This window comes from Nannobrachium achirus (genome assembly GCF_963921795.1).
Source record: "Nannobrachium achirus genome assembly, chromosome: 10".
Lineage (NCBI taxonomy): Eukaryota > Metazoa > Chordata > Actinopteri > Myctophiformes > Myctophidae > Nannobrachium > Nannobrachium achirus.
The window spans coordinates 53150642-53178559 of NC_137819.1; the positions used below are offsets into that span (position 1 = coordinate 53150642).

The following is a 27918-nucleotide window of genomic DNA, read 5'->3' on the forward strand; positions in this document are numbered from 1 at the left end:
AAGCGCTTTGAGCACTTGGAAAGGCGCTATAAAAATGCAATTCATTATTATTACTCAAGTAGAGTACAAATACCCCAAAGTTGTACTTATGACAAGTACAGTACTTGAGTAAATGTACTTAGTTACTTTCCAGCACTGTGAGAGTGGCATGTTGTTGTCCCCGCCCACTGCCAGAGGTTCAAATCAGAGGGTTGATCGCCATCAGCGGTCCACAGACAACAACACACAAGAGCTTCAGCTGCGAAACAAACGGATCGTTTGGCACCGAACTTTTATTATTAAAAAACACTGCCATGGACGCCTTGAAGTCAGCTGGAAGAGCTATCATCCGAAGTCCAAGTATCGCCAAACAGTCATGGAACTCGGGACGACACAGAAGTAAGACGTTTTTTGGGATAAGGAAAAGTTAATTTACGTTTTTGTTTTTTGCTTTCCAGTGTAGCTGACTTATTGTCAAAGTTGCTTAGCGAAGTGATGCCCACGTTTAAGAAGGAAAGGCAGTGATTTTTCGTTACGATTGTTGGGTATTTAACGATTTCCATCGTTTGTAGACAGTGTGTGGCGAAACGTAGCAACATTTGCATATTTCATATTTTCTTTAAAGATATTGGGGCGCTAACTTGCCATCTAAAAGTATGTGTTGATGTGGCAAGTGCATCCACTTGCCTTTAAATGTGTATTGTGTATCCGTATGATTCATCAGTGTGTGTGTGTGTGTGTGTGTGTATATAGGTATATATATGTATATATATATATATATATATATATATTAAAATTGATGTTTTTTATTATTTATTTCTTCACAAATTGAAAGCATTGAGAAATTAAGACGCTGCAAAACAAACTTAGGCCTATTATAAAATTCCATTTGAATACAATTTTAATATAGGCCTACATCACTAGTGGACATGACTCTGTTTACTGACAACGAGTTTGGCGGGGGGGTGTCAGATGATTAGTGCTTTTCCTCAGCCATTTGTCTTGTAAATGCTTAGAGCATTGTTGTTCACACCAAGAGTCCACTTGGCTCAGCCCTGTTACACTTTAAATCTCACTTGATCTCTGGTTCGGGAGGTCTTGTCTCTGAACGGCATGAGTCTTTACTTGTCTGCAGAACCATAACAACCTGCAGGAATGCTGCAGGTCAGCCAGTGCACAGCTACTGAGCGTTCAAGTTGGCTGCACTTCATTTAACCACTTGAACCCCCCTGGCATTACTATTTTGGGCATGTCATATGCCAAAATAAAATAAATACATCAAGTAATCATACATAATATATATACAAACAGTTTGTTGGGTCTGTTTCAGGTAGGGTTTAACCCCCCCCCCCCCTTTACTCACATGGAGACTTGATTTCAATAATATTTCTTTGAATTTGTCTCATTCCTAAATAAGTAAATGTACCCCCATTGATTCCGGATTGGGACCCTAATGCACGATTTGGGTCCCCATCTGGAATCAACAAGGTAAATTATAGGAATGTGACAAATACAATATTATGGAGTCTCCATGGATGAGTAATCAATAGAAAAATAGTCATTTTGGGGGTGAACTACTCCTTTAGTTGTTAAAGGGGGTGTAGTGACGATCTTGTAAAATAAATATTGTTGTACAAGTCCAGACAGTAATCACGCTGTATATAATGTTTGTTCAGTAACGGGGGTCTCTTCTGCTCTTTAGTAAACAGAAAATACATTTTCGGGTCGATGCCAACAAGGAGGGAGAACCCTACATTGTGGTCCAGTTTTTAATGTCTGCTAATTTTGTTTTGTTTAATCACCAATTTAACTTGATTATCCTGTATGAGTTTCTCTCTCTCATAATGTTCAGTTTACTAAAGAGATGGGGAGATCCCTGTTACTGTACAATCTAGCACTGATTATGAACTTCTTTTTTTACAATATTTTTTTAAATAACTTACACTTTTAACTCTTAAGAGTGTACAAATGTAAGCAACTAGAGGGTCGCGGCCCTTCGGGCCGCTCACATCTAGTTAAAAAAAAAAAAGTAAAAAAAAAAGTAAAAAAAAAATTAAAGTAAAAAAAAAAAAAAAACTTTAAAAAAAAAAAAAAAATTGGGGGGGGGGGAACTATTGTGCCGGAACTATTGTGCCGGAACTATTGTGCCGCAGCGCACGTTTCCGGTCGGACATATTTGACCGGCGGACTATTTTATACAGAGGCAAAATATGAGGGTAATAACGAATACAACTGTATACAGAGGTTTGGAAACGACATCTTGCAAAGGTGACATGGGCAGGGGTTGACACTAAGGTCTCAGAGGCACTTGCCCATCGGGCAAGTACAGGTCATGTTCTACTTGCCCGAAGGTCATGCCCACTTGCCCGAAAATTAATTGTCCATTATAAAATGATAGGTACGATTTTAATTACCGCTCAATTTAACACTTATTTCTTTACTTTCTGGGGCTGTGCGAGAAAAAATGTCAGACTTCAATACCTCCAAATCCAAATACCTAATTCCTACATACTTTAGCTATGATTGAATATGTCTATGGTTTCACACTTATTTTATATTTTTAAACGTAGCAACAGTAATAAAAAAAAACAGCACATTATAGGTAAATAGTGTTCTTATTTTACATTCCACAGACCAGAAGACAGCGCAGTGGCCACGTTCAGGTGTTTAGACAGATATCTCGTGTTGTGTTTATAGACATTTGTGTCCCCTCTCAAATTGCACTTGCCCTGTCGGGCAACCTGAAGGCCAACTTCACCTGCCCTGACGTTTTATTTACCTGCCGGGGGCAGGTGGGCAAGCCTTAGTGTCAATGCCTGCATGGGTGTTTGAATTTTTAAGCTATATTTAGTACATATGTAGTACATCTTGGCCAAGTGGTTTGGTATTTAAGTTAGCGATACATGACCCGGAAGTAGATCACTTACTCTTTTGTAATATAATAAAGATGGTCCATGTGTTGTCTGTCCCTATTGTACACTCTTGGAGTTACAAAGAGTTTGCCTGTGTGTTTCACCACCATAATGGCCATTATAACAACCTTTTCACACTGGACAACATTCAGTAAACATTCTACTAAATGGGTCCAAGCGTCTATACCGTCGCACTATTCATTATCATCAAATATCAGTAGCTCAGACCCAAGCAGTTCCCTAGCAACACCGTTCCACCAACTACTGTAGGTGGGCAGAGGAATGTTTTCTACCCTTTAGAGGAACATTAAAAATGATGACCTTAATAGCGCCCATTATTCCCTAGCAAAAGCCAGGTTATCTGACTGGGGATTTTGAAGCACATCTTCTGATAAACAGACGCTGACTCATATTTACCTGCGGCCGGCATATATTAATATATTTAGACCTAGAATTATTGAATGCTTTAACCAGTGAAAAATAGCAGATATACAAGCTCACAGCGCGGCACCGAGTGCCGCGCTGCGAGCTTGTAGATCTGCTATTTTTGAAAAAGTTGTGAAAATGTGTGCAAATCTTTGAATATATGTATTTTCAAAGCGAACGGTTGTAACTCAAATTTTGCTTCTGGGTGGTCCCTGGAACTAGATATTTTGAAATGGGGGTCCGTGGCCAAATACATATCATTTTGGGGGTCACATGAAAAGGTTTGAGAACCACTGACATAGTAGTCTCTCAAGAACAGACTAACTGAGCTCCAGTTAAGTGAAAAGTACCTTTTCTTTGACGATGGCTGGCCAGATTGCTGACGTAGAAACATGTTTTTTTTTCCCAAAAACCTTAGAAGGATTCAAAAGACACTTATAGAATCGGGTCAAAATTCAAATTTTCACGATTTTTCAAAAATAGCAGATCTACAAGCTCGCAGCGCGGCACTCGGTGCCGCGCTGTGAGCTTGTATATCTGCTATTTTTTTATATTTAAAGCATAAAATATTGTGTCATAATGTGTTCAGGCCTAAATGGGTTAATATATTGTGTAGAAAAAGCATCGCAAATCAATGGCTCAGTTCAACTCTTGAGGGTACAAGCCAAGGCATGCTGCCTGCTAGCCATGACCCATTTACTTGATCTCTAATCTGGACTGTAATGTGTCGTTGTGCCCCAGAAGACCTTACCTTATTCCCGGTTGTAGGGCAAACACTCCTTACCATAAGTTACCAACTGACCCACATTTCCCTCAAGACGGTGACCTCCACACACCCAGACCCATGGGTGGATTATTCTTTCAGTCATTTGGATTCCTAGAGCAGGGGCCTTCAACAGGGGGTCCGCAGAGTTACTACAGGGGGTCCTTAAAATCTTTCTGTTATAGAAGCTTTTTTTCCCCTTTTTTATAACCACTTGAATCCTAACATCCATATTCTGAGAACTTTAGCCAAAAATAGCAGATCTACAAGCTCACAACGCTGCGAGGCGTTGTAGATCGGCTATTTTCGGCAAAAAGGTTTGGTGTAGAGGGGGAAAAAGAGCACACTAAGTACAGAGTGAAAGGTCAAGTTTATTAAGTATTTACGGTTCAAGTGGTTAAATATCTGGAAAACGCAAATTGACATGATACCCTGATCCAAAATATACTGATGATTGTGCTGTCAAACAATGAAACCATATGAAATCTATGAAAAGCTTGTGGGGGTCCCTGCTTCATCTCTCTCTCAACTAAGAGTCCTAGAGTTCAGCATGGCTTTCTCTTGGCTCTCCCTAAACGGGGTTCTATAACTAGTGCTTAGGATACGTGTTCACTTCAGAAGTATCTTCCATGAACCCTAATGGTCTTGGATATTTCATAAAAAAAACCTTTTTGCTTTAAAGGACAACTTTGTTTTTTTACAACAAGGGTTCATATTTTAGATTGTAATTAGAGAAAAGAAAAAGTGAATGTAAAAATGTTTTCATTTGCTTCGTTCTATTGTTTTATCGTGTTTACCGTGCTAAAATGTGGGGCATGCGTACGCATGGGGGCATGCGTACAAGTGGCTAAATATGTCTTTTTAGACACAATAAGCCAGCAGTTTCTCACTTCTAGCCCCCATAAGTCACATCCAACCATGAAAGGTTGCGTTGTATCTTGGGAATGGGCTTATTCTGTGTAAAATTACATACCGTAAATCACCAATTAGTAGCCCAGGCGTTTATTTCGCAAAATGGGGTCGGACCCCGGGCGCTTAAAAGGGACCAGGCGGCTATTGGTAACAGGCTTTTATTTATTTTGGCACTGGCCAGTACTGGGCCATTATTTGGTTAATTTTTCTTTCTCAAACTATATAATAGGGGTAATAATCAAAATGTTATAATAAATGTTATAATTATAATTATTATTATTATTTTAATTGTTATGAACACCCAGAAAATAGCACATTGCGATCTATTAGACCAAACCTCATTTAAGCAATATCTAGAGTGTATGAAAGCCTTTTAAAACATATATACTATTATTTATACTAAGGGAATCTTTCTCCAAAATAATCAATTACCGCATGCCAGCAAATCTAGGTCTGTAGTCAACGAGTCAACGACCCAATTAGCGCAGAAGTCCTGCAGCTGGTGCTGGACTCGCTGATGCTGAACACTGAACAGCTCCACTATCCTGACATTAAAATATTATGGTATTGCATTATGATTAAGCCTTCTGCATTCCCCTTGAACCTCAAAATAATGGATTACTTCTTCAAAATGCGGACTGGATAAAAAGAGGCAGCAACAGTAGGTAATGATTTATTCTTTATTGTCTTTATTGGCCAGTCTTTCTCCATCACAACGTTTTGCCATTAAAGTAGGCCTACTCACGCAAACTTTGCATTGTAGGAACGTTTTAGACAGTAATGAATGATGGTCAGTGCGCAGAGAGCGGCAGACTCCTTTTTTCCTCTCTCTTTTTTTGGTGTCCTTTGGCAATCTGTTCCCCCGAGTGCGTCCTGCGCGTCATGGTAGCGCAGCACTGGGCTGGGCACCATACATTTGGCTTAGAGTTAGAAGTGTCTGTCCACAGGGCTGTGAGCTTGTAGATTTGCTGTTTTCAGCGCACTACCGTCATGCAACATATGACCCGTAGCAACGCACAGCGAGTGCGGTGCGTTGCGACGTGCTGTCACAGCACTGCTGTGAGCTTGTAGATTTGCTGTTTTCAGCGCACCACTGCCATGCAACATAAATGACCAGTTAAGTTAAATAAATAGCAAATAATACCAAACAACCAAACAAATAATAGCCCGGGCTCTTACATAAAACCTAATAGGGATAATATTAATTGCAAATAACGGCCCAGGCGCTTATACGAACCTTGCGCTTATTTGAAACAGGCGTTTATTGCGCAAAATGGGGTCAGACCCCCGGCGGATGTATGGAACCCGGCGGCAGTTTGCCACCGGGCGATTAATTGGTGATTTACGGTATTTAGCCACTTGTACGCATGCCCCCAAACACTGAAATAAGAATCTCTAAAACAATAGAAAGAAGTAAAAGAAATCAATTTAACACTCATCTTTTATATTCTTTAATTACAATCTAAAATATGAACCCTTGTTGTAAAAAACTAAAGTTGTCCTTTAATCCCTGGGGACCAAGTCTGGACCAAGGATTTGTGCCCTACATTTGACCTACTGGACTAGGAATGTGGACCCTCTACAATATGTCTTGTATTACTTTTTCTCTTCTCTCTCTTTCTAAAGAAGGATAAACTGAACAAGTGTTGCTTGTTCACTGAGAAGCCAGCGGGCGCCATGCAGTAGAATATATGAGTCGTGTCTGTCTGTGATGCATTGTAATGAAGACGGGGCACTTCTTTATAGTGTTGAGATTTATATCCCTGTTCTCCTCAATACCTAGAAACCCCATTTCCCTTTAGGCTAAAGCCTGATTTACAATTGTTGTCGTACACCGGGGTATTTGTTAAATTAAACACGGAGATCGATCGACCTAAATTAAAGGAGTAATTGGGGTACTTTGACACGAGAGAGATTCTGGTTTTGCGATAACAATTGTGATACTGCAAAACAAAGGCCCTCTTAACTCATTTCCCGCGATCCCCGTCGAAACCGGAGATTTCCCGCTGTACCTCTCTGCGATGCCCGAGGAGCCCGAAGATTTAATTAGCTTTAATTGCGACCGTAGGTCGCATTTACTACCAAAACCTCCACGGGCTGTCTGTCTGTCTGTCAGTGAGTGAGTCTGTCACACTTTTGCCCTGCTCATATCTCCACAACCGTTGCCCCCATCCATGCCAAATTTTGCACACACACTCCTTGACTGCCAAACTACAACCTCCAAGGACCCCCAGAGCCCCAGGGACCCCCAGGTCCCTGGGGGACCCCCAGATGTAAAAAATGACCAAATGTGCTCACACGTCACACTTTTTCCCTGCTTATATCTCCGCACCCGTTGACCCGATCCATGCCAGATTTTACACACACACTCCTTGCCTGCCAAACTACAACCTCCAAGGACCCCCGGAGCCCCAGGGACCCCCAGGTCCTTGGGGGACCCCCAGATGTAAAAAATGACCAAATGTGCAAAAATGACCAAATGACCACCCCAACGGGGCTGCTCACGGGGAATTCCCGGGGACCACCGACTCCTGGTGCTCCAGAACGGATGCAAAAGTGGTGGCGCCCCCAGTGGAGGACCCCCTGCCACTGCAGCGCACATAAAATGCCGTAACTCGGGCTAGGAGCGTCCGTGAGAGCCGGGGCCGGTACCTATTCGTCCGCCAAGGCAACGCGGAGACCCCACCCCTCATTTCTCACATGGCCCTATTCTAGCGCCACCTTCAGGCCGATTTTTAAAACACATTTTTGGACACTGCTCCTACAGTTTTTGCCCTAAAATCACGAATATCACTACACAGCATGTCTACACTCATGTCATCAACATGGATGAGGAAGATTTGGGAAAAACAAATTTTTGCCCTATTTGTGGAGATAAGCCACCTACGGTCGCTTATCTCCCGATTAGGGAGTCTTACTGGTCATTATGAAACGATTAAAAGTATGGTCGCTGTATATAGCCGCTTCGGAGACTTTAGGCCCGCCCCCTAACTGTATCCGGTCGTATTTCCTGTTTAGACCGGATCTAGGTTTCCATATCCGGTCTGAGAGCTAATCGCAGCTGCCGTCCCATAGGTTTGCGTTGTAAACAGAGGAAGGAGCTGCACGGCCATATCGTGCCATAACGCGTTTTTTTAAAATTTGATAGCTGTTTGATTCTTGTGCCCGCCTGGCATATGATCCGCGCACATATCGTCTGCTATGTGCGTGAACGTGTCCACGTGTTACCATAGCGCACAGCTGGCTGTGTCCAATGTTTTCTTATGTAAATACTGGCGGATACTGCAGGATACTGCCTGGCAACGGATTTGTCTATTCCAATGGATTTTTTTTTATTCGAAAGCTGTCATCTTGTCTACCGGTCTACTACATGAGTCGCGCACAGATCATGCACTATGCGTGCACGTGCCCACGTTAAAAGTTAAGGACAATTTGGCAGCTGCTTAGTACAGCTATGTTTAAAATGGCAGCAAAATTGTTAGATCTGCCATCTCATATGTGTCAAACTGCAGGCAGGGCCCTTATTCATAATACTGTGTGATTTATGAGGACTGCACATTTTAGTTATGCATAAGAACACACAATAACACTGTTCTGTGTTATGTCTTGTGACATCTACTGCAGTTATTGTCAATGAATTTAAATGCAAATGTTAGGATTGTCTACTAAGTATTGTTATGTTTTTTTTCTGTCTTTCTGGCTCATTGCTGTGGTGTGCCTTGAATTATTTGTCAGATTAGGTGCCCATTCAGCCCTACAATCACTGCCAAGTGCCTCTTGAATGTTTGTTTTTGGCTCTGCAGAGACCTAACCCTGAAGAACCGTTCATATTTCTACATTCATCCGAAGCTATATTGGATCTAGAATCCTTGCATGAACTCAAGATTTCTTTCTTGGGTTTCACTTTTTTAACGAAATTGTAAAACGGGACAGCACATCAGCACATACTTATTCAGTAAGGAACAGAAATACAAATTAAAAATTAATGGTTTTTAATAATTCCTTGGGAAAATAGAAAAGAAATGTATACAATAATAAATTATTAAAATTAAATGAAAAAACGTATTAGGAGGTTTGTATGAGTCACCAGAAAAAATAACAATGCACCACACTCTTGTTGTGTAGCAAGTTAATTGCTTATAATGCTGAATCCCCTGTAATACTATTGAGTTTGTGGATACATATTGAGTCTTACATATTACCATCTGTTGTTTGAATCTTCAACTGTGCGTCACATTTTGCTTTGTAGTGGAGCACTGACTCAACTCAAGACTTGGTAGAAAGCAGCCCAATGCCGCTGTTTGTAACTTTGTATGCATGCACAACCCCTCCAATCAGCAATCACATTAATTGAAGTTTCATCTTGTTCTTCTAACCTTATCTTGTTTGTAAAGTAGTCTTTTAACTGCAGGTATCTAAAACGATCTTTGATTTCAAGATGGGGCCCAACTGATTGTGGGAGCAGATAAAGGGTTTGGTCCCAAATACCTATGTGTCTCCAAGAATAAGATGCCCTTCTTGGTCTTAATCGTGTTATATAAATGAAAGACATAAAGATAGGAAATTGTGTTTCGACTATTGTCGAATAGTTTGGGGTTGAAAGTGAAAATATCTCTTTCAACCTACTTTGTTATCCGGGTTTCCCCAGGAATTGGTAGTACTGTACTTGGTCCCCTCCTTTTTACCCCCTATACCAAAAATGGGGACCCCTTTCAGTTAGGACGGGGCCAAATGCCTGAAGGTTGTTTTTTTTCTAGTGTCAATTGGAGCGCCCACCCAAGCTGGAAGCACCGTGGAAGATTGGAACCCCAGTGGTGGGCAGGAACTTGACCCCTGCCTGAAAGTGCACTTCATGCTCATCCTTGAAATTGTTTATATTCCCTTCTTGAGACTGTGGAGTAGTGAATGCTTGTTTTCAGCCAAGTTGTCTTTGAGCCTCATCCATCTCCAGTGAAGCCTTTCCTCCTTGTCCATCACATTTCTTTGTTTGTGCCGGTTGGTGGCCTAGAATTATTTAATGCTTTAACTATTGAAAAAATAGCAGATATGCAAGCTCACAGCGCGGCACCGAGTGTTGCGCTGTGTGCTTGTAGATCTGCTATTTTTGAAAATGCAAACATTTGTAAATGTTTGCTTCTGGGTGGTCCCTGGAACAACATATTTGAGATTGGGGGTCCGTGGCTAAATACATGTAATTTTGGGAGTCCTTGACATGAAAAAGTTTGAGCACCACTGACGTAAAAAAAAATAGGTTTTTCAAAAAACCTTAGAAGAATTTAGAAGACACTTATAGAATCGGGTCAAAATATTCAAAGAGTTGCGCTAATGTTCACGATTTTTCAAAAATAGCAGATCTACAAGCTTGCAGCGTGGCACTCGGTGCCACTCTGTGAGCTTGTATATCTGCTATTTTTCCATAGTCAAAGCATTAAATAATTCTAGGCCTAAATGGGTTAAGATTTAGCAACTATCTGCTCACCCCCTTTTCACCCTATAGAAATGGGCCCAAACTCTTCTTAGTGAAGTTGTTCTGTGTATCCTTACAGTTGGGTAGAGGCAAAGATTAGTTAAGTAGCTGGATTTGGCCTCCAGTGCCAGTGTGGTCCTGTGTCACAAGCCAACACTTGGGTTTCCACAGTGATTTAGTGTTTGCTGTGGACACACAAATCAGTCTGGAACGTGAACTGCCTGTCAGTGGGTCCTTTTGATCAGCATGTTTGCCCAGTGTTGTCCCGGCATGTTGGAGCTGTGATTTCACACTCTGATGGAGGTGTGGAGTGGACACACACTCGTCTATCAATGTTTGGATTCCTCTTTAGACTGAAATTACTTTTGGAACTCAGACCAGGAGAATTTGTTCTGTCCTGCACTTTCTTTTAGATTTGCCCATCCGCGTTTACTCATGTTTTCCCTTTTCTTTTTTACAATCAGCATGTCATGCTCTGAAGCATATATTTGGTTAATAACACTTTGTCTATCTCTCTTGCTCTTAGAACTTATCTGAGAAGTAATTTATTTTAATACTATAATTCATCTTGAAGTACAGCAGATGAATTGATGGACTGTCATGAAATTCCTGGAAATATTTTTAAATTTGATTTTTTTTGGGGGGGGGGGGATAGCTTCGCTGTTACTACATGTCATCTGTTCGACACCCAACTCTAACCCTTACCCTAAACCTATAACCTCCGTGGGGTGAGTCGCTAACCCTCCCGACGCTCCTTTGTAGAACTGGCGGTCGTTCGAAAGAGCGAGATTTCCCCTTTTCTTTCCAGTACTGGAAAAGTTTTGGAATTGATCAAGGGTCCTGGTTTTTGGTTCTTGATTTGTAAACTCATTTACTGCCAGCATAAATTGACTTTAACGTTTGACGTGGGCACGTGTGTGTCCATCATGCACAATTCGCATGCACACCACGGCCCGTGGCGCGCTTTATTTTTGCTACACTTTAATGAGTAAGCGACTCATTATTGCGCTGAATTATTGTTGTATAGTCCTGGAAATTGGCTTAAATATTCTGGAAAAGTTTTGGACATTCTTTGGTAAAAATGTGTGGGTTTTTCTTTGGTTTAATTGTATTTATGTCTGTTATATAAAAGTGCAATCTGCAATAAAGACAAAGTTAGTAAAAAAAATAAGTGTGGGAACCCTGGACCTGGTACGCCCGGCTCATCTGGTTTCACTTGGTCTCTGAGGCCACTCGTGCGCACACAGCTGTCTCCCTCACGTGTCACGAGAGCTTTGACCTTTGAACCCTCAGCCCTTTGTATTTATCTGGGTCAGCGGTGCCTGGTACCTGGTACCTGCATGCCTGTGTTTCACAACCAGGCCAAAACAAGGCCACATGTTCTAGTGCGGCCGGTCGTCCCTGCGTGCTGTAATAACCACTTTAGAAACTGGTATCCCTAATTTAGGCATGGATGAAATGAGCAGATCTACAATCCCAGGAGATGTGCTGCGTTGTGAGCTTGTACGTTGTCTGTTTTTAAGCGTGTTTGACCAGAGTCCCCCAGAGGTCTATCTCAGTGTTTCTCAACCTTTTCAGCTCGCGACCCCCAAAATAATCATATTTTAAGTGGGGACCTTGACGCATTACATTTTGTATAACACGGTTCTATTGTGAAAATAGCAGATCTACATGCTCACAACGCCGTGAGCATGTAGATTGGCTATTCTCACAATGTTTATTTTGTCATTTTGGAGGTAAAGTCCTTAAATTGTCACTTTAGAAATGTGCAGATACCCTCTGTATACACTTAAACTTTATTTTGGTTTGTTTACTGTTGAGTGAGAAAACAATGTTGCACATTAAGTTATTCATCTGGGGACTCCCCAAAATAAATTGGGGACCCCCCTGGGGGTCCCAGCCCACAGGTTGAGAACCACTGGTCTTATCTATACCACTGTTTCGGCACCCATTTGTGGGTCACGGGCCGATTTATGGGCCATGACTCGAGGACAAATCCAGTTTTCTTTTCCTACATTTAAAAAATGTATTTCTGAATGTTTTTTTCTGAATGTTTACATTTTAAATACAAATGAAACTAATCTAAGAAATTCCATAAATAGAAGAAAATGATAATTAAAGCTATACTGTGTAAGTTTCTCAACAAGTGGTCAGTAGCGGTATTGCTTTTTTTGGCCGTTTTTCGCCCGGAGTCGCCACGGACCACTGGAGCGGGGCCGCAAACCACCGCGACCGATAACGAATCCGTAGAGGGGTAGAACGTAATTTTCTGACCAGGATTTGGGGAGTAAGAGGTTAAGAATCCTTCACCATCGTAAACACTGGTTGCTGAGGGAGGCTACTTCCTGAAGAGACGGCAAGCACGCTGTGATTGGCCAGTAGTGTATCATGTGTGTATGATCCGCGATGTGATTGGCCAACGTATACACAACGTATACGGATGATGCAGATGACGTAATTTCGCCGGGATATCCCGCCCCTGTTAAGTAGAAAACATAAAAAGAAAAGGCTTTTGGGGCTGAAATTAACGGAGTGGGGGTTCTAAAACTTTAGCGATGTAATTGTTAGGACAATATATAAGGGATGTTTATAAAAAAAGTTACATAGTATAACTTTAAGAAGCAGCGAAAATAAAATAATATTTTCACTAATTTGGTTCCCGGGCAAACGGCTAATCTCTTTCGTGTCTCGACCTGAAAAGTTTGGGAACCACTGATCTCTATACTACAGTCTAGGCCCCCTCATGGTTTCCCTCTTCGCCAAATATATTGGCCATAAATATAGCTGATCTACAAGCTCTCAATGGCATCGCCATTTTTTGACAAATGGCCCCCCAGAATGGTATTAGGGATGCTATGGTTCAAGTGGTTAAGAGGTTAGCTGGGCATGTGTGCACGTGAGCTGGTGAGTATTATGTGTGGTATGCAGCGGTTCCCAGAAGAGTTCAACTAGGAGAAAGCATTTCTAGGTAACTCAGGTTTTGAGCAGTGTTGCCAGATTGTGCGAGAGAAATGAGCAACTAGGTACATGAAATCAAGCCCAAAAGAACAACTAGGCTACATAAGCAGCACTCGCATCGCAAAGCATTGTGCGCTTGTAGTTCTGTATTTTTTATTTTATTTTATAAATGAATATGAATATTTGTTGGAAACATTCTAACACAAATCCTGGTACAGGAGACACAAAATACTTTTAGCTGGGGCACGTTAATTTGCGCCTCCTTGACATGAAAAAGTTTGAGAACACCTGGTTTAGACAACATTTGCCAGTAAGCCCAAAATAAGTAAATGCATTTTAAAAACAAGCCCAATAACCTGCATCCCCCAATAATTACAAGCGACTTTACAGAAAAACAAGCCCAAAAAAAACGGCTTATAAGAAGCAGACCTGGCAACACTGGTTGTGAGTTTTATCTGCTCCCCTTGGCGCGCATCTCTGTGGGAATCTCCTGTGTAAACACACTGGGGGTCAGGGCCAGGCCGCCCCACACACACACATTGATAAGGCACCATGCAGTCCTTCCTTCCAACTGTTACCTCTGCTTTGTTTCTCAAGTTCTTGTTCTCAAGGTTAGAGCCTGACCGATAGCACATTTATGCGTCTGTTCCCCATTTCGGAGAGTCCTAGACCAGGGGTCTTCAACGATTTCAGGCCAAGGACCCCTTATTAGTTGAGAGAAAGATGAAGCAGCCAGGGACCCCCCACAATGTTTTCAGAGATTCCATATAGTTTCATTGTTTAACAGCAGTGTATTTTGGGTTAATGTCAATTTGTGTTTTCAGATATTTAACCATTGAATCATCAATAATTAATAAACTTGACCTTTCACTCGTTGTGAGAATGTAGATCGGCTATTTTCACAAAGTCTGCTCTTTTTTCCCCTCTATACCAAACCTCTTTGCCAAAAATAGCTGATCTACAAGCTTGTAGATCTGCTATTTTTGGTTAAAGTTCTCAGAATATGGGCGCTAGGGTTCAAGTGGTTAATATAAAAAAGGAAAAAAGTTTCTATCACACAAACGGAGGACCCCCCCCCCCCCCCCTGTAGTAACTCCGAGGACCCCCTCGGAGTTACTACTCCCCCTAGAGGACCCCCTAGGGAGCCCCTGTTGAAGACACCTGTCCTAGACCATTGATTCTCTGCCTCAAAGTGGAATCTAGGGACTCTGTGGGTTCGTTTAGAGTGGTCTAAATTGACCGATACAAGTCTGTACAAACAAATGGAACCAAATGGACCCATGTGTACACTGTCAGAGACCTTGAAATGTGAAAGTTTGAGAAACACTGTCCTAGACTAGATATTTGTAGTGGCAAGGTTTTTGAGCGGTGGTCACACCGTCTCCATAGCGTGGCCGTGTGTGTATCCGTGTCTGTGTGTCTGTCTGTCTGTCTGTCTGTCTGTCTGTCTGTCTGTCTGTAGCCTCTGGTGTATGTAGCCTCAGTACCCTGGGTGACCAGAGAGGTGCTGTTGAGTCTAGCCTGGCCTGTGCATCAACTGCAACACACACACACACACACACACACACACACACACACACACACACACACACACACACACACGCACCCCCCCCCCCCCCCCCCCCACCGCTCAGTTCACACGGGTGTGATTTTTTTTAAGCTATGGGGCTGTTAAGTATGACATCATTTTGTAGGCAGAGGAGAATTTCTGCCCCCAGTTTCCATGAATCTTTTTACTATTTACACATTTTTCTTCTCTTTGTTGTTGAAAGGAAAGTGTTAGAATTATACTTTAGTCGTTATTTTTTAGTCGTTGTTTTTTTAAATAGCGAGGGACAGAAAATGCTCTGGGTGCAGATTCTCCTCTGCCTACAAAATGATGTCACGGCTTAAAAGCCCCATTGGACTTGATTCAAATTGTAATTGAAAACTTTATAAGCAAACAAATACAAAATAAACATGTTTTTTAAACAACAATAACCAATCTACGAGCCCACAATGCAGCACTTCACGATCACGACACATCGGCTACATAATTCCCATGTCATCAAAAAGTCAAATAGTGGCCGATATATTTTCAGCACACACATCGGTCTATTCGTAGCTTATCATTGCTGTTTTGTTAACTTATCAGTTTTTAATCCCTTTTACAGTCAGTCATACCAGCCTTCGTGAAAAAGGAAGGATTGTCATTTTGTGTATTAAAAGAAAATGCCTAGATGCCAGAGGGTTAAGACGAAGTAAAATCCATGGCTTAGTTTTCAAGGCAGCGATCCGGAAGTTTTATGTACTCTCGTGACAAGAGGAACAAGAATTGCAACTGTAACTATTTATTCTTATGCTTAGGAGTTTCAGGTGGTACTACTTGTCAACCAGTAGGTGTTCTACCTGAGACCAGGGTCTAAACCAGGGGTCTTCAACGTTTTCAGGCCCAGGCACTTTTTCTCCTCTATACCAAACCTCTTTGCCGAAAATAGACGATCTACAAGCTCACAACGCCTCGCTCACAACGCCTCGCAGCGCTTGTAGATCTGCTATTTTTGGCTAAAGTTCTCAGAATATGGACAGATATGGTTCAAGTGGTTAAAATTAAAGAAGATAGAAAAAACTTTCTATCACTCAAAGATTTGAACCCTAACCCCCTGTAGTAACTCTGAGGACCCCCTAGGGGTCCCGGACCCCCTGTTGAAAACCCCTGGTCTAAAGGTCTCAATGGAACAGTAGGGAGAACACCTCCAACCACAGCACACATGTAATGGTTATATTGTAATAACATACTCTACCATACAGATCGGTTAAAATAACCTTTTTGATATATTAAAATTAGTTATGGATTGCAGCTTTAAAGACCTGTCAACACACAACCGGACTTGTCAACACATATCCTAGCTCCCGGCCGGCTTTCCCCCCTTTTTCTTGTTTGATTGGTGAGCTCTATAAGTTTTACTCGGGAGCGAAAAATATTGACTTTACATCCACCTCTGGCCTAGATACGCTGTTTTTGCCAAGCCGCGTCATCAGCATGAAAAGCAGCAGAAGTTGTCCGACTAAAAGCTTAATGTAAACTTGTTTACATTGTAGTTTGCTTTCCGTGTATTTCTCGGCGGGATGGAAATAAACACGCGGTTCCTGGAAAACCAAACAAACAAGCCGCTATGTTTTTTCTCTCCAGAGCTTCCGGAGAACTGGACCGACACCCGGGAGACCATCCTGGAGGGCATGACCTTCAACCTGCGCCACCTGGGCATGACCCTCGTGGACCAGCCCAAGGGGGAGGAGCTATCAGCAGCCGCCGTCAAAAGGATTGTGGCCACGGTGAGATTGGGGTGCAGTTAATAAGAACTAATCCAGGGGTCTTCAACAGGGGGTCCGGGACCCCTAGGGGGTCCCCAGAGTTACTACAGGGGGTCCTCCAAATCTTTGAGTGATGGAAACTTACACTGTCAGAGTTACAGACTTGTATGGGTCAATTTAGACCGCTCTAAACAAACCCACAGAGTCCCTAGATTCCACTTTGAGAACCAATGGTCTAGGACAGGGGTCTTCAACAGGGGGTCCTCAGAGTTACTACAGGGGGTCGTCCATTTTTGTGTGATAGAAAATTGTTCTCCTTTTTTATATTAACCACTTGAACCCTAGCGAAAAAGAGCAGACTAAGTACATAGTGAAAGGTCAAGTTTATTAAGTATTGATGGTTCAAGAGGTTAAATATCTGAAAACACAAATTGACATGAATCCAAAATACACTGATTGTGCTGTCAAACGATGAAACTATATGGAATCTATGAACAGGTTGTGGGGGTCCCTGCTTCATCTCTCTCTCTCTCAACTAAGGGGTCCTTGGTCTGAAAACGCTGGAAGACCACTGAACTAATCAATTATAAAAAAAAGCCCTATTTTGGGCATGTTCATAATAAAGAAGTGGATTAATAACTGATCCCTATTTTGGGCATGTTCATTATAGGTTTCTACAAGCTCAAGACACATCACAATGTGATGCGCTTTTAGATCATCTGTTTTCACTGTCTTTGGCCTCTCTCCTCCCATGGGGATATGGCCAGTTTGTTTTGCTGAATTGTCTTCCGTCTGATTCCAATGTAGGCCAAAGCAAGTGGCAAGAAACCCCAGAAGGTTTCCCTCAAGGTGTCTCCTCAAGGAATAATGCTTCACGACAGACTCACCAACAAGCTGCTAGAAAACATCTCCATATACAGGTGTGTATGTAAGCGAGAATAACGGCACATTTTGCGTCAGTATATGTCTGTCTTCCTTATGTCATTACAGGCAAACAGCTCTCAAAAATAACCTGTGCTTTTACACGTAATAATTTGGACTCCATCATAGACCGGCGTTGCCTGGCGAAAGATAATTCAACTCATTCAGATCAGCTATTTTCAACACGCAATGCCGACGTACGACAAAGAGTGCGTTCGTAAATTAAGACCGTTAGGGTGCACCCTGATTTGTCAAGTGAAAAGCCAGGTTGTCCAAGGGTCTGAACATTTGTGACAACACCGACGGAGGAAGTCCTTGCTAAATGTGACGATTGTTGCTTCAAATAATTGGCAAACACTATGATCTTAATGATACAACATTGATTTTTTGGGGGGGTAATGTTAAAAAAAGAATTCTCAGAGCGCATCCGTAGATCAGGCATAAATGTTTAACTCAGTTTCGAATGTCTGCAGAATATCATACTGTACGGCCGACAAGCTGCATGACAAGGTGTTTGCCTACATCGCCCAGAACACCTTGAATGGAACACTGGAGTGTCACGCCTACCTGTGCTCTAAGAGGAAAGTGGTGAGTTGACCGACTTAAAAACGTCAAACCTTAATTATTCTGTTGCTTCTACTTATTCTTGCAACTGGCTCTGTATAAGCTCTGTTAAACACCTAATTATACTTAGTGGTATTAGTGTTGTATGATAAGTTGGGTGGACTCATTGTATTGCACCGATCCTATTAAGACTATGCTCACGTAGCCAGATGATTGGAGATCTCCACCTACCCATACATCTAAATTCACTTTAGCACTAGATCAGTGACGAAAATGGCTGAAGACAAGCCTATGCGCACAGCTTTGAAAACTAATCATATCATCGTCCTAACGTGAAGGACCGCCCCAAAGTCTCTGAATTGGTTCTGTAGTGCGAGTCATTTTGGCCAAGTTTTTTACACCCGGTTTGAACCTCCACGTTGATTTTAGATGTCACCTTATGTGTCGGTGGAGATGTCAGGTCGTCTGGCTCCATGAGACTTTATTAAAGTCAGCCAAATGCCTTCAGAATTCAGATATAATGCAACTGTCTAGCAGTCGTCTTTGGAACAGGGTTGTTTCCACTGCATCCCCCCCTGACCCCCACCCTGCTGTGGAAACCCTAGACGGCCACTCTTCTAAGCCCCATCCATCAACTTCCTGTGTTTCTGGACGTCAAGAAGGGCACTTTTGCTCTCATCTTCCCTCCATTCCCCTTCCCGTCCGTCTTCTAGGATAACATTCCAAGACCCCCCTCTCACTATCTCGATCCTAATGCCTAATCTAGGCTCTGTCTTATGATGGTGGTGTGTGCTGAAGAGATAGCCGATGAAATGGTCAAGTTCATGGTCAAGTTCACAACTTGTAAAAGTGGCTATTTGCCGCACCCGACATCAAGATATTATAACAAAGTATGAACTGGGATCTACTGCACCCATTTCTTCCAACATGGAGATTATAGAGATTGACCTAGGCATTGACCTTCCGCTGTCCTATCATAGCAGTCCTTGAGTCACAGGCCAGTCAGGGTAGTCACACCCAATTCTGGGCCCTGGGTACAAGGGTTCACTGCAGGCCCCCCATGAATGTTCTTCATAGTGGGGGGGGGGGTTTAACTCATTTAGACTGGGAACGCATTATTAGACATTATTTTGTGCTCTGTAACTATTGAAAAATAGCACATCTACAAGCTCACACCGTGGCACCGAGTGCTGCGCTGCGAGCTTGTAGATCTGCTATTTTTGAAAAACCTATGTTTCTATGTCGGTGGTGCTCATACCTTTTCATGTGAAGGACCCCCAAAATGATATGTATTTGGCCACAGACTCCCATCTCAAAATATTTAGTTCCAGGGACCCCCCCAGAAGCAAAATTTGAGTTACAAATGTTTGCTTAAAAAATACGTATATTCAAAGATTTGCACACATTTTCACGACTTTTCAAAAATAGCAGATCTACAAGATCTACAATACATATACTCAAAGATTTGCACACATTTTCACGACTCGAGCTTGTATATCAGCTATTTTTCAATAGCTAAAATATAAAATACTTAAGGCCCCTCTGCCTTGGGCCCTAGTAACTCCCCCCCCCCCTTGTGACGCCCCTGAGGCCAGCTGTGATACAGCGAGGGTGCTAATGATTCTCAGCAACTGTTGAGGCATGACAAGGCCGTTGAACATGACCTGACCTGCTTTGTGGATGTTAATGTCACATGCGTGACTGCTACTATTTTATGACCCTCTCATAGCCTTTGAAATTCTTTCCCCTCCTCCTATTTGTTTAACCCCCCCGTTAAGGTTATCTGTGAATGGCATTCTGTTTTTCTTTTTTTTCTTTTTTCAGCTAGACTTTAGACGCCATGCGTATGTTGTGTTACGCACCACCACAACATCACGTCATACTCTACTGTACATGCTATACCTTTGTGTACACTGGATAGTACCTTGTCACAGTACATAATATTCAAGAGGCACGATTATGTATTGAAGGCATAAGTGAAGGTCCCTTGTGCAAAGCCAGTTGAGAACCACTCATCTGTCATACTTTATTTCCTGTGTTTATTTCCAGTGTCAGTTTACAACACCTAAACACATTGTGTACGTTGTAACGTCAACAGTAATTACATTACAGATAAGATAAGAATGGCATTTATTAATCCCCGAGGGAAGATTGTCTGACAAAACAGCAGCGCCAGTTCCAGGTACAGAGAAAGCAAGGCGGCAAGTTATTAAAACCCATTCAGAACGGGTACACAACTACACACATTGTGTAACATTATTTTATGCTTTAACTAATGAAAAATAGCAGATATAGATATATGTAGATCTGCTATTTTCTGAAAAATCTTGAAAATTAGAATTTTGACCCGATTCTTTAAGTGTCTTTTGAATCCTTCTAAGATTTTTTGAAAAACCTATGTTTCTATGTCAGCAATCTGGCTAACCATCGTCAAAGAAAAGGTATTTTTCACTTAAATGGAGCTCAGTTAGTCTGTTCTTGAGAGACTACTATGTCAGTGGTTCTCAAACCTTTTCATGTGAAGGACCCCCAAAATGATATTTATTTGGCCACGGACCCCCATTCAACATATTTAGTTCCAGGGACCACCCAGAAGCAAAATTTGAGTTACAAACGTTCGCTTTGAAAATACATATATTCAAAGATTTGCACACATTTTCACGACTTTTTCAAAAATGGCAGATGTACAAGCTGTGAGCTTGTATATCTGCTATTTTTCACTGGTTAAAGCATTCAATAATTCTAGAGCTAAATGGGTTAAGATAAAATAGTGGTGCTAATGAGGGGAATATAACCAAGATGACAAGAAAATCTTATCCAGAGCGACGTTAAAGTGTGAATTAAGGGTAAATGTCATCTTGTCAACAAACAACGTTGTTATGATGACTTGCTGATAATGTTTCTGGTGTTCTCCAGGCTCAGGCGGTGACTTTAACAGTGGCCCAAGCCTTCAGGGTGGCTTTCGAGTTCTGGCAGGGGGCCAAAGAGGGTAGGCAAACGCACGTCACCATTCATTACTTATAACCTACCACACACACACACCTATCAGCTTGTGTCTAGGTTCATCCAATCCAACTCAAGTTTCAAACACCAAGGACATCTCCAGGACACAATCAGCTGCTTTCTTTAGTATCTTCTCCTGATCAAGGAGATAATTGTCTCTTTTTTTCCTCCTAGAAAAAGAGAAGAGAGTGAAGTCTGGCTCAGCCGGAGAGGCTAGCAGCAGTTCCCAGTCGGAGAGATCCAATAGCTTGGGCAGCTTGAAAGGGACAGGTGAAGACAAACGCACGCACACACGCAAACACACACATAGATAGAGTACCTGAAAATATATCATCTACACTGGAGAACTGCCAGTAGAGTTGGGTTGGATCGATTTCAAGGTTAAACGAGCTCAAACACGTTGGATCTTATGTAGACCAGCTGAATCAGCATAGGTCAATATGAGACATGCTGGCAAGTACAACAATTGGCTACAACAGCAGCTGATGATCGCATTAACTTACCGGCGGTGCTTAGTCCATTTATATTGCATTAGTAATAAACAATATGACAACATGCACCGGTTGGCTATCAATGTCATATAGCCTTGCAATGTGGAGGGTTGTGTAGGCGGCATGGCTATTATGGTAGTGCGTGTTGTAGTATAACATTGATATATTCTAGCAGGTTATGGCTCCTGTGGTACACATCTATGCAAAGATAATTTTCGGAGAAGGGACTGACTCTGAGCCAAACAATGACAAGTAACGGATCAGATTTCACTTACACTTGGCTCACACAGCATGTTGTTTACAAAGCAAAGACATTGGATCAGATAAACCTTGATTAAGATGTTTCCCTAAAATAAACTCGCCTGTATCTGATAAATGAAATAAAAGTCAGCGTCACACAAACTTGGTGACTTAATCGAAAAATACAACCAACATTAGTAATGTTGGTTGTTGGCAGTGTTCATTTCGTAGTTCATGTGTTCTGACTTCTGTCAAGAGGTGACATGGCAGAGACAAGAAAATAGAAACTGCAGCAATTTGGCGACATTATGGAAAATAACCGGTTTGAAACATTGAACCCCGCCCAACTCTACCAACTACTGATGTAAAATGGAGAGATAAGAGAACATTGGTTTTGAGTTGATGGAACATCGATGCTTTCAGATGTCATCACCGCGAATCTGCTGGACTTTGACGACCATGTTGATGTGATGTTGGAGACCAACGGCAATGTTATAGAGGTTCAAGTGGACAACCATAGGCCTTCTGAGAACAATAACAACAACAACAACCCCCAAGCCTGGGTATGATCTATCTACACACACACACACACACACACACACACACACACACACACACACACACACACACACACACACACACACACACACACACACCTCTCACACACAATTACTTACACAATCAACTACTTTGTTACATTTTCCATGTGAGTGTTGGTGCCTGAAATTAGTATTTCCACATATAATGGTTATAGTTAAAATTCCGGATTTGTGCCTTCGTATATTTAATTTTTTATAACTATGGACAGATAAGGCACCAAAATCTAACACTGTTCAGCTCGACACTATCAAAGAATAGAGAAAAACTAAAGGCACATCTGTAACACTGAGATCCCTTTCTTTTCTTTTATCGTTCAGGAATCCGAAGATGGTTTGGAGGAAGCTTTCTCCAGGTGAGAGAAGATTCCTCTGTCTGTTTCAAAGTTTAAACAGAATCCAATATGATTTCTGCCGTTTTCAACCTCGTTTTCCCAATCACCAAAACATTCTTGTCAAATTTCACCCCTAAAATGATCTTACCAGGCCCCCTACTGGTGCTTCCTGAGGTACTGCAGGACACCGTTGTTCCCATCTGGTGGACAGACAATTGTGTGAAATGGATCACAATTAATGACTTGGTCTGAGAATGGCCAATTAACTCATACAGGGCCAGATTTCCAAAATATGAATATGAATGTGCGCTTATAACGCCAGGAAATAGCTATTTTGTATCCCCCCAGACCACCTTAACCAGACCACCTTAACGAATGCACGTGCAGCATACCATACCACCAGATGACCACTAGAGACCACCATACACCATACACTGACATGGTCCCATGTTAAGCCTGTTTAAATCCACATAACAGGATGAGACGCTGACTTGGTCCTCATTGACTTAACATGGACGGGCCGCCGGTCACCATTTCAGCTCAATACTGTTCAATTCGTGCTTGATCGTCTCAAACCACCATTGGTATGGGCATCGGGACGTATATAGATGCCACACAGAAAGTTTCAGAATCAAAATCCGACCTAGTGAAGCTACGTGAGGGTCGGATGGTTGCATTGAGGCTAACGCTAGCAGAGGCCTGTTGTCAACAGGAAGCCCTGGTTTAAAGGTGACGTCATAATCGTATCCTTTTTTTTCACGGTTTACGTGTGGACATTAGCTGAGGTAAGCTAACCATTTCGCTCCGTCTATAAACACATATTAAAAGCTTAAACAATGCTTTTATATAAAAGTCGCTCCGAGTCGCTCGGCACCAAACGCCATAGTGAACTAGTCGCTCGTAAAGTCGCCCGGCGCTAACTGAGTTAAAATGCCTTTTGATATAAACTAGAAGAAACTCTGCGGTTGAAACTAAAGCCAGGCTCTAAATTATAATCAATCTACTGTGTTTGTATCTCCAGCTTTGCTCTGAATAGCTATGGGTCGTCTCCAGGTAAAATTGTACAATGCTATCCATTAAAAAAAAAGCCTTATTAACTGTAGAAGCCCTGCATATTAACATAACCTCAATCCACCAACAGTAATCCATCACCTTAGATTCCCAGTAACATAGTCTTGCTTTGCCAGACGATTGGAGATCTCTCCACCTAGTACAGAAATATCTGCAGGCTTTGCTGGAACTGTGGTAAGAATGGCTGCTAACAAGACCTATGACCACTGCTTTGGAAACGGTCCTAGGCTATCACCGCCCCGATTTGAAGGACTTCCCTTAGGACTGTGGATTGAGGCTGTCACCGCCCCGATTTGAAGGACTTCCCTTCAGACTGTGGATTGATGGACGGATAAATAGACCGTTTATTAATCTCGGGGCGGAATTCTGATTGGTTCTGCAATGTAGTGGTTTCAGTTCCTCTATTTTCCACCCAGCACAAAAGCTGGGATATTGTCCCCAGTCTCTGTGGAGCAAATTGTTTAGAAACTTCCATGTGATCCATGAGTAACATTGTTTTAGATTGGGCAACTTTCAATACAGAAATGGCATATTAAATAAACTTTATTATGACTCATATCTTCTGTAGACAAGTAGAAAAGTAGACTTGGCAATTACCTCCTTTACCCCTGGGCAGTTTATAATAACACATGACTGACACAGCATAGGACTGTTGAATAAGCATGTATTGGTAATCAGTGTTAACTAGCTTACTGTAGGTCACTGCCCCAGTTTGATTTGCATTAGTCCACTGACTCCCATTTGATATTATGATTATTTCTTGGATCCCAATCGACACTGTAAAATCAGATCCATATAAGTTATAGTCCCATTTAGTTCCTAACTACCAATCATTTAGCTGGGGACCCTAAAACACCCTCAAGGACGCAGTTCTGTAGGTCATTTGAACTTGACAGCATTTCATCTTACAAGCCATTCCTTCCATGCCAGTTGAGCTCTTCTATCCAGACCTTGTGCAAGCATTGCCCTGAGAGCAGAGTTACCAGACTATGACAACAGGGTCAGTATGTGATGGCTCCTCTAGGTGCAAAGACCCTGGGCTAAAAAAAGAATTAAAATAAATCAATCCCTTTCCCAGATGTTTTGTCACTTAAAATATTTGTAGTTGTCATTGCTCTGAACTACTGGGTTGACCTTCAAAGAATCTTTTGTAATAACGGCATAGCAGCAGAGGACATCACTAACATCCATGAACAAAAATAGCATAACCTAATGAACTGTTGTTTCTTTAAATCCTAATCCTTTTGATGTTCTGAAATCATACTTGAGCATAGTTATTTTGTCCTAGACATCTTCTGGTCCTCAGTTAATAGAACACATTTCTCCCTCTTCCTCAGACTGGCCGTGTCACGTACTAACCCCCAGGTCCTGGACATTGGGGTGACCTCCCACGACTGGCTGTCGGAACCGGACTGGGACGTTGCCAACGGAAATAATCTCATGAGCATTAGCCCTTCTGGGAACGCCATCTTCAGTTTCTGAACATAACGACACACCAGAGAGAGAGAGAAATTACACGAGAATGGTGGGGGGTTAGGTAAAGTGTAATCAGCGAATTTCAGCACATCAGTTGACTTTGGCACCGCTCCAAACTCTGCAGGACTAATACTTATCGTAGTCTCTCCAAGTCGCCCTATGGAAGTACAAGGCCTGGCGCCACATGAATACCCTCACTGTCCCAATATTTATACTCTGGCAGGGTATCTCTATAAGGGAATAGGTGTAGGACTATGAGTTTTGGTTTGGAATTTAGCCTCTTTGCCTTGTTGTGAGACTCTCTCTTAAAAGGGAAATTGGCTCGTAGCCGGGGACCCACAAGCCCAAAAGCTCAAGGAATAGGGTAGGACCTGTGATTTTCTGCCGCACTTTTTATTTCTGTTTTATCTATTAGTTTGGTCATTAAGGTCCACAGAATGAGAGGCCTGCTCTGCCGGAAACATCGCGAAAAAAAGTTATGGCCATTTGTATATTCACGGTCCCATTGACTCCACTAGAAATATATTTAAAAGAAAACTGCTTCATTCAGGCCGGGAACACATTTTAGTGTATGGGAGGGGCTTACAGTACATGTACAGTATGTAGCAACATATTTGTTTTTGTAGGCTAATTTCTGATTTAGACCTAACTATAGGTTAGGCCTAAATGGGTTAAGTAGCATGTGAGGGGTCAAACTAGGGGTTCATCATGATTCTGAATCCATTGCAAGCATTTGTTTGGCATGAAACACATTCCTTGGGTTAACTTTCGGCAGCCCAAAACTGTGAAAAGTGGGGGAAAAAGTGATAACTCATCACTTTTCACAGTTTTGGGGGGCTGAAATCTAGCCCAAGGAATGTTTTTCATGCAAAACAAATGCTTGCAATGGATTCAGAATCATGAACCCCTAGTTTGATCCCTCACATGCTAATTAAAGCACACTTTTTTTTCTTTTTTAAATATTTCTAGTGGAGTCAAAGGGACAGTGAATATACAAATGGCCATTTTTCGCGATGTTTCCAGCAGAGCAGGCCTCATTCTGTGGACCTTAATGACCAAACTAATAGATAAAACGGAAATGAAAAGTACAGCAGAACATCACAGGTCCCCTCCCATTTTGGTGACTGGGTCCCCGGCTATCGTATGTAGTGTGAATTCTTAACGTTTTGTTTTGCGAAGCACATGTGAGAACCAGTGCTTCCAAATGTTTCATGTTTCGAGAGCTTGTGTTGGCACAATTTTAACATGTCGCTCTGTCAACAGAACGATACAATTCACCTGAAATACTGGCGAAGTTCCCCCTATAATGTGTTTCCCATCTAATGGAGTCTCCCTCACATACCAAAGCACAACAGACCGTAAAGCTCTTATAATATCTGTATACATTATTATACCATAAGCATTATTACCATCTGTTGACAAGTTGTCACGTCAAAATGTTTTCTTGTTTACTATTTTTGTTGTACTGTATTCTTTTCAATGTGTGCCTAGCTGCCGCGTCTAAATCAGTGTTTTGTTGTGTTATATATGTTTAGGTTTAGTTATAATTTATAGTTTTATTTTATTGGTTCTTTTGTGCGTAACTAATGCTTTCACACAATCTCTTATCACCAAGCCTTATGCCTAATTCATACTTCATTGTACAACGGTGTCACATGCCGGAAACGACAGATCTACAAGGTCACAACACGTCACCTCACAATTTCGTAGATCGGCTGTTTTTGACGTAAGACACCGTTGGGCCTCATAATTGGAAAAAGCAAGACAATCAAAAGTCTCCCTTTTGGCATCTTTACCAAGTAAAATCATTGTAGTCTACCGCTGACTAAAGAATATACTGTATATGAAATGGTGAAGTGTGATATGAATATGAAGTGCATTCCTAATCAGTTTTTCAACTTTTTCTTTTTTTTTTACTCTTGAATATTGGGATTCAACTTAGTCCAATACTGACTGACTCAATATTGTGTACAAATATTATGCTGAATTAAAATAATGAACATTGAAGTGCTTCTTTGATATCTCAGTTTCATCTGTGAAAGCAACAACTGATGTGTGTCATATTGGGAAGTTGAGTATGTACCTACGCCATGCTGTAGAACTCTTTGAGGTGCTTTGAAGGTGCAGTCTGCAATTTTCCATGGGACAACATCTATATACTATAATATAGCCTAGGGTCTTAAACGTGTTTATCTGGGACCCCTAGGGAGTCCTCAGAGTTACTACAGGGGGTCCTCCAAATACTTGTGTGATGGGATTCTGAGGGGAACATTGGCCGATCTACAAGCTCACGGTAGATCTGCCATCTTTGGCAAAGCGGTTTGGTGTAGAGGGGAAAAAGATCAAACAAAGTACAGAAGTATTGAGACTTTAAAGTGGTTAAATGTCTGAAAATACACATTAGCGTGAATTAATAGAGAAGCTGATATGGGGGAAAAACAATACACAAGCATTAATTTAATCAACACTGATGTCTATGAACTTGTTGCTCAGAGTCCAACAATTCATAG

At 41.8% G+C, this 27918-nt stretch overlaps 1 protein-coding gene across 1 annotated transcript; it reads left to right on the forward strand.

Moving 5' to 3' along the window:
- Nucleotides 1-212: 212 nt before the first annotated feature.
- Nucleotides 213-27415, forward strand: ldlrap1a (low density lipoprotein receptor adaptor protein 1a). Its single transcript, XM_080734705.1, has 9 exons — nucleotides 213-378; nucleotides 16590-16732; nucleotides 17519-17631; nucleotides 18106-18220; nucleotides 21113-21185; nucleotides 21374-21469; nucleotides 22354-22493; nucleotides 22848-22882; nucleotides 25270-27415. Exons 1-9 carry the CDS (start codon nucleotides 294-296, stop codon nucleotides 25412-25414), a joined length of 945 nt encoding a protein of 314 aa, XP_080590831.1. The 5' UTR covers nucleotides 213-293; the 3' UTR covers nucleotides 25415-27415.
- Nucleotides 27416-27918: the final 503 nt, after the last annotated feature.

Coding starts and splice junctions, on each gene's coding strand:
- ldlrap1a (XM_080734705.1), top strand. CDS start 294: ATGGACGCCTTGAAGTCAGCTGGAAGAGCTATCATCCGAAGTCCAAGT. Junction 16,733..17,518: donor TCAAAAGGATTGTGGCCACG/GTGAGATTGGGG, acceptor ATTCCAATGTAG/GCCAAAGCAAGTGGCAAGAA. Junction 21,470..22,353: donor GGGCAGCTTGAAAGGGACAG/GTGAAGACAAAC, acceptor CGATGCTTTCAG/ATGTCATCACCGCGAATCTG.